The 12,224-nt window shown below is 32.7% G+C and overlaps 1 protein-coding gene across 1 annotated transcript in view; it reads left to right on the top strand.

Annotated features, from left to right (window-relative positions):
* The window catches only part of LOC111696208 (Down syndrome cell adhesion molecule-like protein 1 homolog), a 44,427-nt gene that overhangs the window by 19,629 nt on the left and 12,574 nt on the right, over positions 1 to 12,224 (top strand). Inside the window, exons 11-12 of the mRNA XM_023465756.1 lie at positions 1,243 to 1,536; positions 11,288 to 11,400. Of these exons, the coding sequence (XP_023321524.1) occupies positions 1,243 to 1,536; positions 11,288 to 11,400 (407 nt within the window). The remainder of the gene's footprint in view (positions 1 to 1,242; positions 1,537 to 11,287; positions 11,401 to 12,224) is intronic.

Genomic DNA, 12,224 nt, shown 5'->3' with positions numbered 1-12,224 from the left:
TTTTAGTAAGCTTTTTTACTGTTCTAAATGAACTGTTTTACTGTTTTACACAGCTGTTTTAATACATTTATTATTTATTTATACATATGCCACTGTTTTATCAAACTGTCACATTTTTACTTAACTGTTACTTTTTACTCAACTGTTACGGTTTTACTCAACTGTTAATGTTATACTAAAAGTTTACCATGTTTACTAAACTGTTACGGTTTTACTGAGCTGTTGCGGTTTTCTTATCTGTTACTGAAACTTTTTTACAGAGAGAACCAAACAAAAAAATATTAGAACAGGAAGACGGCATTTTAGAAGCATTTTGTGTATTTGTTGTTGATATCAAGCAAAAAGGTTTACCAGTAGCTTCATGATCAACGTAGGTCTCTGTAAACTGCACAATTGCCGTGTTTGATGTTCAATTAACTATCCAAAATCATAAGTTTAGTATAACAGTCGCCTTCTAATTCCAATGTTTTATGGATCTTACTGCACTACGCTGTAATTTACTGTTACCATTTAACCAACCTAAATCGTTACTGTTTTACTAAACTTTTACAGTTTTACTAAACTCTTTCCGTTTTACTAAACTCTTGCTGTTTTACTAAACCGTTACTGTTTTACTAAACTTTTACTGTTTTACTAAACTATTACTGTGTACTAAACTATTACTATTTTACTAAACCGTTACTGTTTTACTAAACCGTTACTGTTTTACTAAACCGTTATTGATTTACTAAACCATTACTATTCACTAAACTTTTTCAGTTTTACTAAATCGTTACTGTTTTACTAAACCGTTATTGTTTTATTAAACCGCTGCTCTTTTACTAAACCGTTACTGTTTAACTAAAACATTACTGTTTTACTAAACCGTTATTGTTTTACTAAACCGTTACTGTTTTACTAAACCGTTACTTTTTTACTAGACCGTTCCTGTTTTACTAAACCGTTACTGTTTTACTAAACTGTCGCTGTTTTACTAAACCGTTTCTGTTTTACTAAACCGTTACAGTTTTACTAAACCGTAACTGTTTTACTAGACCGTTACTGTTTTTACTGTTTTACTAAACTTTTACAGTTTTACTAAACCTTTACTTTTTTACTAAACTTACAGTTTTACTTAACCTTTACTGCTTTACAAAACTTTTACAGTTTTAATAAGCTGATACTTTTTAACTAAGCTGTTACTGTTATACTAAACTGTTACTGTATCACCAACCTTACTAATAACCCTGATTATTTATCTAGATGTTCCTGTATGTAAGACGGATAAGCCTAAGATCTACGGAGTATCTAAGCGTGAGCTAGTCAACGTGCTCTGTCAGGTTGAATCCAACCCTCCTGAGGTTGAGTTCAAGTGGACCTTCAACAACTCCGCGGAGATGATCAAGGTTCCGGTAGGACGGAGTCAGGATAATAGATCTAGTAGCGTACTCAGCTATACTCCTCTTACTACCATGGATTTTGGAACTATAATGTGTACTGCGATGAATATGGTCGGAACTCAGAAGAATCCTTGTGTATTTCATATCATAATGGCAGGTTAGGAAAAATATGGAAAAGGAGAAACTGATCCTAAGAAGAGGATTTCTTACTCTTTCACTCCAAAGAGAATAATTGAGTTGTGAATATTAGATATTTTATAATCATTTCTCTACCTTTATCGCCTTTATAAAATATCTTAAAAAAGTACATAAAGGAATTGAGTTTTTGCAACAAACTCACATTTTCTAACCCCTATAGCTTCGCAACCTGATGGTGAAAACCTTTGATATTTCAAACTTAGACTATTTGATCTAACAGAATTAATAGTTTAAGATAACAAAGGTCTAGTAGGAGAATGGATTGCTAAGTTATAGGAATTAGAAAGCCAGAGTTTGTTGCAAGTAATCATTTCCTTTTGCCTAGATTGAGTGAAATCATTTTGAGATTTTTATTCAATGATTTTTTTAATCAATGTCAATTAATAAATAACGAATAGATAAAGGATGAGGAAAAAATTAATAACGGATCAATGATCAATGATAAAGGATAAGGAATGAAGGTTAAAGGATAAAAGATAAAGGATAAAATATAAGGGATGAAGGATAAAAGATAAAGGATGAAGGATAAAGAATAAAAGATAAAGGATGAAGGATAAAGGATTAAAGATAAAGGATGAAGGATAAAGGATAAAAGATAAAGAGTTAAGGATAAAAGGATGAAGGATAAAGGATAAAAGATAAAGGATGAAGGATAAAGGATTAAAGATAAAGGATGAAGGATAAAGGATAAAAGATAAAGAGTGAAGGATAAAGTATGAAGGATAAAGGATAAAAGACGAAGAATAAGGATAAAGGGGGAAGAGGGAAGGATAAAGGATGAAGGATAAAGGATGAAGGATAAAGGATAAAAGATAAAGAGTTAAGGATAAATGGATGAAGGATGAATTAAGGATATAAAGGACGAAGGATAAGGATAAAGGATGAAGGATGAAGGGTGAATGATAAAGGATGAAGGATAAAGGATGAAGGATAAAGGATGAAGGATAAAGGATGAAGGATAAAGGATGAAGGATAAAGGATGAAGGATAAAGGATCAAGGATAAATGATAATGGATACAGGCTAAAGGATAAAGAATGAAGGAAAAAGAAGAATGAAGGATCAGTGATAAAAGATAAAGGAGAAAGTATAAAGGATGAAGGATAAAGGATGAATTAAAGATAAATGAAGGATGGATATTAAGTACGAATGAAAAATTGATAAAGGATGAATAAAGGAGGAAAGAAGGATTGATGAAGGATGAATAAAGGAAAGATGAAGGATTCATCAAGAATGCATCCTACTACTAGGAAAGTATATTATGTGAGGAAATGCTACTGTCCAGATCCCTGTCAACTCTAATATAAGAAAGTTGAATAAAATAAAATTCTAGAAATTGGTCAGAATTCTCTTTTCTGAATATATCTATATCTATCTATTTATCTATCTATCTTTTTTGGACAGTATCGGAAAACACTTTTTAAGTTTTTATCTGTCACTTTTGAGAACTCTGGAATTTACACGTGTGGGTTCTTATAGTTGTACTGGACCTCCTTAACCTTGAAGACCTCGTGGTCCTTCTGGGCCTCGTTAACATCCTGAACCTCCTAGACCTTCTAAACTTCATGGACCTATTGGACCTACTGTTCCTCCTGGTCCTCCTGGACCGGTTGGACCTAATGAACCTCCTGAACCTTGTTGACTTCCGGAAATATCTGGACCTTTTGAACCTCCTGGACCTTTTGTACCTCATGGAACCTCATGGAATCTTGTTGACTTCCGGGATCTCCTGGACCTCCTGGACCTCTGAACCTACAGCAACGATGAATATATTATTTGATTATATACAAAACAATGTTGGCTACGGGTGACAAACCTTGGATTGGTTTTGCACAGTTTGAAACTGGTTTAAACTCCAATTATAAACTACGAAATTCAGTTGAATGCATTTATACATTCAATATCTATATATCGAAATAGATTCAGATACAAATTCGTTTCAAATGCCTGGATGTAGGAAATTTTTTCTGCTTTTTTTTGCTTTTGTATAATTGACATATATTTCATATTTATTACAAACCTTTCAAAGAGAGATTGATTTTATCCGGTTTTTTTCTTTTCTCGAGCATTGTGCAATATTTAGTATTTTCTGTAACAAGGAAAATCAAAAGTATAGAAAATGCAGGAATTATATTACTCTGATACTCTGCTTAGTCTTTCAAACACCCTTCAACTATTCCTCAAATAAAAGACTAAACTTAAACGTTAGAAAGCAGCCTTTTATGGAAAATATTATAAATTAAATTCTAATTTAAGTCGTTTTTCGACTCATGAAATAGAAAATTGAAATTTTATCAAGTTTTTGAAAAATTCCTTTGGCAATACATGACAAAATAATTTTGAACGTATCTGAAATACATGAATAGTACTTTTTGAATAATAAATAATGTCGTCATTACAAGTTTATGTTAATTTCTAGTTTTTAAGGGAATCTTCCATTCCAACCAAATAAAGAAAATGAGATATTGATTTTTAAGGGGCACTAAGCACCCTCAATTCTAGGTTCACACTAAAATTGCACAGACACACACTAAACACTCACACAAACATCTTTTCTTTCTATCTCATCCTTACAAAACAAGATAAGAATGAATTAGTGAAAAGTATATTTAGTTTAAGATCTAATGTAGGATTGCATGTTTAGAATAGATTCCTCGTTACTCCTTCTTCCATTCTTCTTTATACTAGATCTATCATTCCTCTTTCCTCCTATCTTTGATTCCTGATTTAATAGTTCTTCGGATCTTCATGATTCTTCCTTGTAGATATATATCCTTGTTGTCCTTTGTTTATCCTTTTTCTATTCAGACTCTTTTCTCGTGTAACTAAATATAAAATGTTATTAGTGTTGTGAACTGTTTATTTTGAGATAACATGTATTTTATTAAGATATTAAGTGAATAGTACTTTTAATTTATGTTTTGAGCCCTCCCTTTTTTATCTAAAAGAACACAGAAACTATAGGGGTCCAAAAAGGGTTCGTGAAAATACAAAAGTCTCATCTAGTAGTTCTAAGTATGACCCGGAGCTAAAGTACGATGTCTAGACTCGTACCGGGCTGGATAAAGAGAGAAGGACGGACGGAGCGTTGAAATCTTCAGTCTGACACAACCCATCGAATGAAATCACTCCTATCCTCTTTCATGCCTCTCCTTGCCAACAATTAGCTACTACCATCTATTAGAAGAATTTTAAACCCCCTAAAATTGAATAAATCTCACTATAAAACCATCCATCGTTCATTATTTTGACACCAAGTTTAAATCCAAGTAAAGTATCATTTTCCCTAAATTTGTCAGACTCCACGCTAAAGGGATCAAGTCTTTAATGATACATATCAGTTTGACCATTTTCAAAATCAATGTTCGATCTCCGATCATGGAAAACTGGGTTCGAAACTTTTATATTGGTAATAACTTAAGGTGTGTGTATAGTTTGTCCAACGAATTAAGTTATTTCCTCTTAGATATCTGTAGTTGTCTGACTAATAAATGCCACAAAGTCTCTTTTGGCCAATGAGAAGTTGTAAACATTCAATCAGCTGTTTTTCCCGGATTACGTCACTTAATCACTTCGATCAATTCAAGTTAAAATTTTACGCTGTGAATATCGATTTAAGTCGTTGAAAATTAACACTAGACGACCATTTCTTTTTGGTAAGAAACTAATAATTTATTCAAGGGAAATTAGCATGCTAAATGTAGGTTAATTAGACGCTAGATCCCTTTCTTATCCTTGCCAGCTTATTAACACAGTTTCAATTTTACACAATGAAACTAATTACCAAGTGCGCAACTATAATTCAAATTGCAATAGATTAATTATTTAGTTTAGGTTTAGAGCAACAGCTCTATATAGTTCAGTTTTAGATCAATTGCTCTAAATAGTTCAGTTTAAGATCAACTGCTCTATATAGATCAGGTTTAGATCAACTGCTCTATATAGTTCAGTTTTAGATCAACTGTTCTATATAGTTCAGGTTTAGATCAACTGTTCTATATAGTTCAGGTTTAGATCAACTGCTCTATATAGATCAGGTGTAGATCAACTGCTCTATAATTCAGGTTTAGATAAACTATTCTATATAGTTCAGTTTTAGATCAACTGCTCTATATAGTTCAGGTTTAGATCAACTGCTCTGTATAGTTCAAGTTTAGATAAACTGCTCTATATAGTTCAGGTTTAGATCAACTGCTCTAAATAGTTCAGGTTTAGATAAACTGCTCTATATAGTTCAGGTTTAGATCAACTGCTCTATATATATAGTTCAGGTTTAGATAAACTGCTCTATATATATATATATAGTTCAGGTTTAGATCAACTGCTCTATATAGTTCAGGTTTAGATCAACTGCTCTATATAGATCAGGTTTAGGTCAACTGCTCTGTATATATCTGTACTAGCATGCATGGAAATCTGAACAATTCTTCAACCTAATCCTAGAAATCGTCTGGAGTTACCACATCAAGTTTGAGGCAAATCGGTGAAGGAGTTAATGAGTTATTATCGAATAAAAACAGAAATGTTTACTTTATATTTATAGATACACTAGCATGGGAACCCAGCTGTGGCTGGAAACTAAGTTTTCCTATAAAAGTCAACTTACTCAAATTATAATTTGTATAATTTGTAAACAAATCTAAGAACATTCTCGTGGTTCTATAACCGAGTTCTCCTATAAAATTTGAGGCAAATCGGTCCAGGGGTTCAGGATTTATGATTTATGGTTTAGTACTTCTAGCTTATTCATTAAAAATATACCGCCCTTAAGTAAAGTCTTCATGAGTAATACCGAAAGTAGAAATTGTTCAGAACAGAGGCAAAAAATGGTAAAAAAAGCCCGAAAATGGCCAAACAAACTCGCAAAATGGCTGGCCCATTTAGGAAAATAATTTTTAAATTTCGTTTTTGAACTATTTTTACCTAATGCTTCTAAAACATGTGTCGCACATCTGAGAATTTTTTTCAGGGCCACCCTAAGGGAGGGGAGGGGGATATTGGTGACATCCCCTCTGAGAAACTGTGGATTGTTAATCCCTTCCCGGAAAATTGAAGGAATGTGATAAACTCTTAATTCTTCTTAATCAAATTTTTCATGTAAAAAAGTACTTTTAATCCCAACTCAAACCATATTCAGTTACTAATATTGAAATATAGGTTTTCTCACAACTTTGACAAGTTGTAAACTGGACTCAAGTATAGAAAGGAACAAATATGAAACCTGGAATATTTCTGGAATCTAATTTGAAGATATCTAATGTATGGGAAAACTCATAATATTGGAGACATAATGCTGTAATATAATGAATTTGGGTTTGAATATAATTGAATCCCAGACTCAATAATCATACCACAAATATGGTATTACGTATTATTATTATTATTATTATTATTATAGTATTACGTGATTGATTGATAAAATGATGAGATACTGCTGCTGCGGAGATTTTCGTCGATGATGAAATTACAAGAACTGGAGATAAAGAAACTGATTAGACATATACTTGAGGAATGGAAGGATGGATTATTGAATGGAAGTGGTAAAGGTTAAAAAATACTTTACTGCCCTGTAAATCTGATGTTAGTGCACTAATCCAGGCATTAAACAAAGAAATGAAAGGTTTTTTTTATCTTTTACTGATTTTTTTCCATTAAAGTTTGTTCTAAGGATAAACTTATGATTTATTACTTAGATATAACTAAAGGTGTGTCTACTGTCTAAGTGAGAGGGAGGGGGGGGGGGGGCGGGATTAAAAAAATTACCTTTAGATGTTCTTTAACATCCGTTTACGTCCTTTGTTTAGATGAAAGATAAATCATATTTTGAATAGTGAATAATATGAAGTGTAAAAATAGTTTGATTAAGAAGGTGTTTTGAGAACTATTTAAATAACTAGGCTTTTAGGGCGCTTCGGCCCATCTTCTATTTCAACTATTAATTGTAGCTTTATATGTGAGCATCTTCCCAGGACCACTGATGGACATTATTTAAGACACGTTTTTAGCTATTCAACATTTTTAGACTTTTAATTGTCTTCACAAGAATCTCAGTTGTGAATCCCATTTTAAAATTGCATACTTGATAAGTTTGCTTTGTTTACATTGTACACTTTTTATTCTAACCAGTGACCAAAGATATTACCCTAAACGATTTTTCATACGTTTAGAAAATTGTGTTTCTTTTTTCGTTTTGAAAACCCCGCTATGGTTAATATTTTTGATCATAATTCAATTAAATCAAACTTGATTAGCGAGAATACAATTTTGCAATTTAATTAATAACTCACATTTTGTGAAACTTACTTTGTAATAAATGAGTTTAAATAGAATTTAGTGTGAAAAAGTTTGGGCAGCTTGAGTTTCAGAGTATATATTAATCCCTTAGGCATCTGTTTTAGCCTACTAAATCTTGTAAAATGTGTCTCATAATATCTCTGATATTTTAAACTTTTTAACCAATGCTGCTAGTTTTCATAGTTTGAAATTTATAGAACAAGAGAGAATGAAAACTAGACACCTATTCTTTTTCATTAAAATCTTTAATATCTTTAAAAGAACTACTTCAAAAAAACGATTTTCTTTAGAATTTTGAAGAATTTTTAATTTTTTAATTCTTTTGACTGATTGTATCCAATTTGAAAACTAAAAATGCTATTTTTTTTTTAAATAAGAAATCCTATAATTTGCAAACTATTAAATCTTTTTTTATTTATTATAGACAGAAAATACTTTTTAAAACTAAAAAAAAATGTTAAAATGTCCTTGAATTAGAAACAATCTTTTCTTCAAAATTCACAACTTACTGTTCTCTCCGTCCCGTGTTTTGTACAAATAAAACTAAGATAACTAAATGATATTTAGTATTTTTATTTTGCTTTTTACATTTTTGTTCTTAGTTTAACTTTTTCAGTCCAAATGAAGGTTGTGGGCTGAGTTCTAATGTGATTAATTATTAGTTTCAGCTCCTTACTATACACTAGTAGTGTAGTGTAGTGTAGTGTAGTGTAGTGTAGTGTAGTGTAGTGTAGTGTAGTGTAGTGTAGTGTAGTGTAGTGTAGTGTAGTGTAGTGTAGTGTAGTGTAGTGTAGTGTAGTGTAGTGTAGTGTAGTGTAGTGTAGTGTAGTGTAGTGTAGTGTAGTGTAGTGTAGTGTAGTGTAGTGTAGTGTAGTGTAGTGTAGTGTAGTGTAGTGTAGTGTAGTGTAGTGTAGTGTAGTGTAGTGTAGTGTAGTGTAGTGTAGTGTAGTGTAGTGTAGTGTAGTGTAGTGTAGTGTAGTGTAGTGTANCCCGTTACAAGAATTATCATTCATTCTCAACTTCTGGATTTTGTTTTTATTGCCAAAAAATGGAAAGAAAGCTAGGAATTGCACAGATCCTTGTTCTTATTCATCAAATTCGGGGAACGGTTGGACATGTGGGAGAAGATAAACTTAAACTTTTTTTCTGCCGGTATAGAAACAAGAACATCACCGTTAATCTATCTAACAGATACTCTCACAAACCAGGGGCGTACGCCCCACCCCCTTACGCGTGCCCCTGAGGGGGGCACGCTTGCATTTCCCTTTCTTAGGCAATTTACATTCTACATTGCATTGCATTGCACTCACCTAAACTAAAAGATTAAGAAAAGAAATAAAGTATATTCAAATTTACAACAATACCTTTTAAACTTTTTCTGATCAAGTATTGCATTAAATATCCATGTTTCCCATTTTGAAAACTGATTATTTTTTTTTGTGATTTCTCTAAAATTTGACTCTTGCATTTCTTGCCTCAGAAATGATGGAGAAATGGTGGTTCACTTGAAATTGCGCATGTATTATATAATTACATCTTTTAAAGAAAATACTTTAAAATTTCACTTTTGACGTGAACTAAAAAAGTTTCATTAAAAAGCTTTGATAAATACTGCCTTCTGTGTAAATATATATTTGATATCATTATTTATAAAACAATATGTATCGATCCTATGAAAATATAGATATTTTTAAAGAAAAGTTTCCATTTACATTTTTTATCCCTTAAAGCTTACACCACAGTATTAAGAGGGATTGTATGATGAGTCCACTTAAGAAAATTACATGAATAATTTATTAACACTTGTAATATGGAAGTGTGAATATGATCGAATAGTGTACATAGTTAAAAAAGGTATCAATAGTTTTTCAAAAAAGGGGTTTTTAAGGGGGCAAGGGGCCCCTACACAAATGCTCTCGTACGCCCCTGTCACAAACCACCGTTTCTTGGTATAAACAGGCGCAACTATCAGTTTGTTTTCACATAAATAAAACAACAAACCTTCCTGCAAATGACCAACCAATCCCATTTTGGGGGTACAGATGTATTCCTCTACAATTTTGTAATCGCTGTTTTGAATGGAGTTTCCAATTAGCTCTTGTAGATAAACCTTTACTAGGAGCAGATTTCCTGAAAGCTTTCAACCTACTTTTGAATGTTGGCGCGGAGAAGGAGAAGGAGAAGGAGGGGTTTCTCTAAGCTTCTCTTTATCATCCCTCTTGCCAGAAGAGACGGTAACTCTGTAAACCTTGGATTAGAATCCTAATGGGTGTGCACCATGCACTACGATACCAGTTTATACTCTGCCAGCTGCAAGGCAAAGATTGATGATGTAGACGAGGCCGTAATCTGAAGCACTGTGTCCGAGATGAAGAACCAAAATTTCAAGGGGGGGGGGGGAGGACGTCCCCCATCCCCCTCATAAGCCGCCTCTGGTAGTGTAGTGCAGTGTAAGTATATGAATAATGGTTTATTATGATTAAATCCAATATAGATCAGCATTCACAAATATATTATTGGTTCAACATTCTCTGGATTTATGCAGATGGGCAGATTCTTTCTATATTTCTCCGTCCTAACATGGTTGCCATGATACTGCTCCTGGCGGCGTAGTTGGTAAATATGTAGAAGAACGCTAACAGGGAGGAGATGTCAGATGCATTTGTTTGCAAAGGGGATTCAGCGATGTTTTTGCAGCAGCTCTTTCCCTGTCGAATTCTTCAAATAAAGTTAAGTGTAGCCAAGACTATAGCTTCTAACTAATCTATTTAAACTTGGTTCTCTGGGTTTCATCCTATCTGAGAACTCAGAACTGTACACTATCTATTCTCTTGAACTCAATTCTAGATCTAAACTTTCTCATGTATTCTGACAAGTCCAGATCTAAACAGTCAGATGGATAGACAACTATTATGGAGAATATCATTAACTCATTTAATTATTCCATTCTGTGGCATGGAGATGGAAAAATCACGAAATTCTCTTAAGCTTTCAAATAGAATTTTTTTTAAATCCACACTTCCACAAAAAACGTCACGTTAAAATGTTGGATAAATTGGTTGATAGAAGTTGCGACTGGAAGCTGCTATATGTCGATATATATGTCTCTATTTTGGAAAAGTTATAAATATTTGATTTCTTCTGAAATGAGCACGCAGAGGAATTGGATTAATATTGATAAGTTAAAACCTGGTATATCTGTATATAGATAGACTAGATTATATAGATACTGTACAATAATTTCATGATATCCATTAACTATAGAACTATCCATGATTCAAAACAATATCATTTAAACATCTATGTAAGAAATGGAGTTTGTTAATTTTTAAAATTTAATTCAAACGATTGTGAATGATGCACTAGTTATAAAAAAGAAATTTTCAAAAATACTGTTAACAAAAAATAATATGTTCAGTGAGCCCTGATCCTGTGGAGAACTGTACTGTTATAAAGAAATCTTCAGAGAGTTTTCATCTTCGCTGTAATCCAGGGTTCGACGGGGGTTTAAACCAAACCTTTGCAGTACAGGTACAGAAGCTATATATTCTAGTGTACAGGTACAGCAGCTATTTTCTTGTGAGTGTACAGTTACAGTAGCTATATATTCTTGTATACAGGTACAGCAGCTATATATTCTAGTGTATAGGTACAGAAGCTATATATTCTAGTATACACGTACAAAAGCTATATATTCTAGTGTACAGGTACAGCAGCTATGTATTCTAGTGTACAGGTACAGAAGCTATATATTCTAGTGTACAGGTACAGCAGCTATATATTCTAGTATACAGGTACAGGAGCTATATATTCTAGTATACAGGTACAGCAGCTATATATTCTAGTTTACGGAAACAGCAGCTATATATTCTAGTATACAGGTACAGTATACAGTATAAAGGTACAGTATACAGTATACAGGTGAGTCTACAGGTGCAGTAGCTATAATATATTCTAATGTACAGGTACAGAAGCTATATATTCTAGTGTACAGGTACAGCAGCTATATATTCTAGTGTACAGGTACAGAAGCTATATATTCTAGTGTACAGGTACAGAAGCTATATATTCTAGTGTACAGGTACAGAAGCTATATATTCTAGTGTACAGGTACAGCAGCTATTTTCTTGTGAGTGTACCGTTACAGTAGCTTTATATTCTAGCATACAGATACAGCAGCTATATATTCTAGTGTATAGGTACAGAAGCTATATATTCTAGTATACACGTACAAAAGCTATATATTCTAGTGTACAGGTACAGCAGCTATATATTCTAGTGTACAGGTACAGAAGCTATATATTCTAGTGTACAGGTACAGAAGCTATATATTCTAGTGTACAGGTACAGAAGCT

The sequence above is a fragment of the Eurytemora carolleeae genome, unplaced genomic scaffold (assembly GCF_000591075.1).
Source record: "Eurytemora carolleeae unplaced genomic scaffold, Eaff_2.0 scaffold12, whole genome shotgun sequence".
NCBI lineage: Eukaryota > Metazoa > Arthropoda > Copepoda > Calanoida > Temoridae > Eurytemora > Eurytemora carolleeae.
Note: the sequence above shows the minus strand (reverse complement) of the source record. Positions and strands in the feature narration are given on the sequence as shown.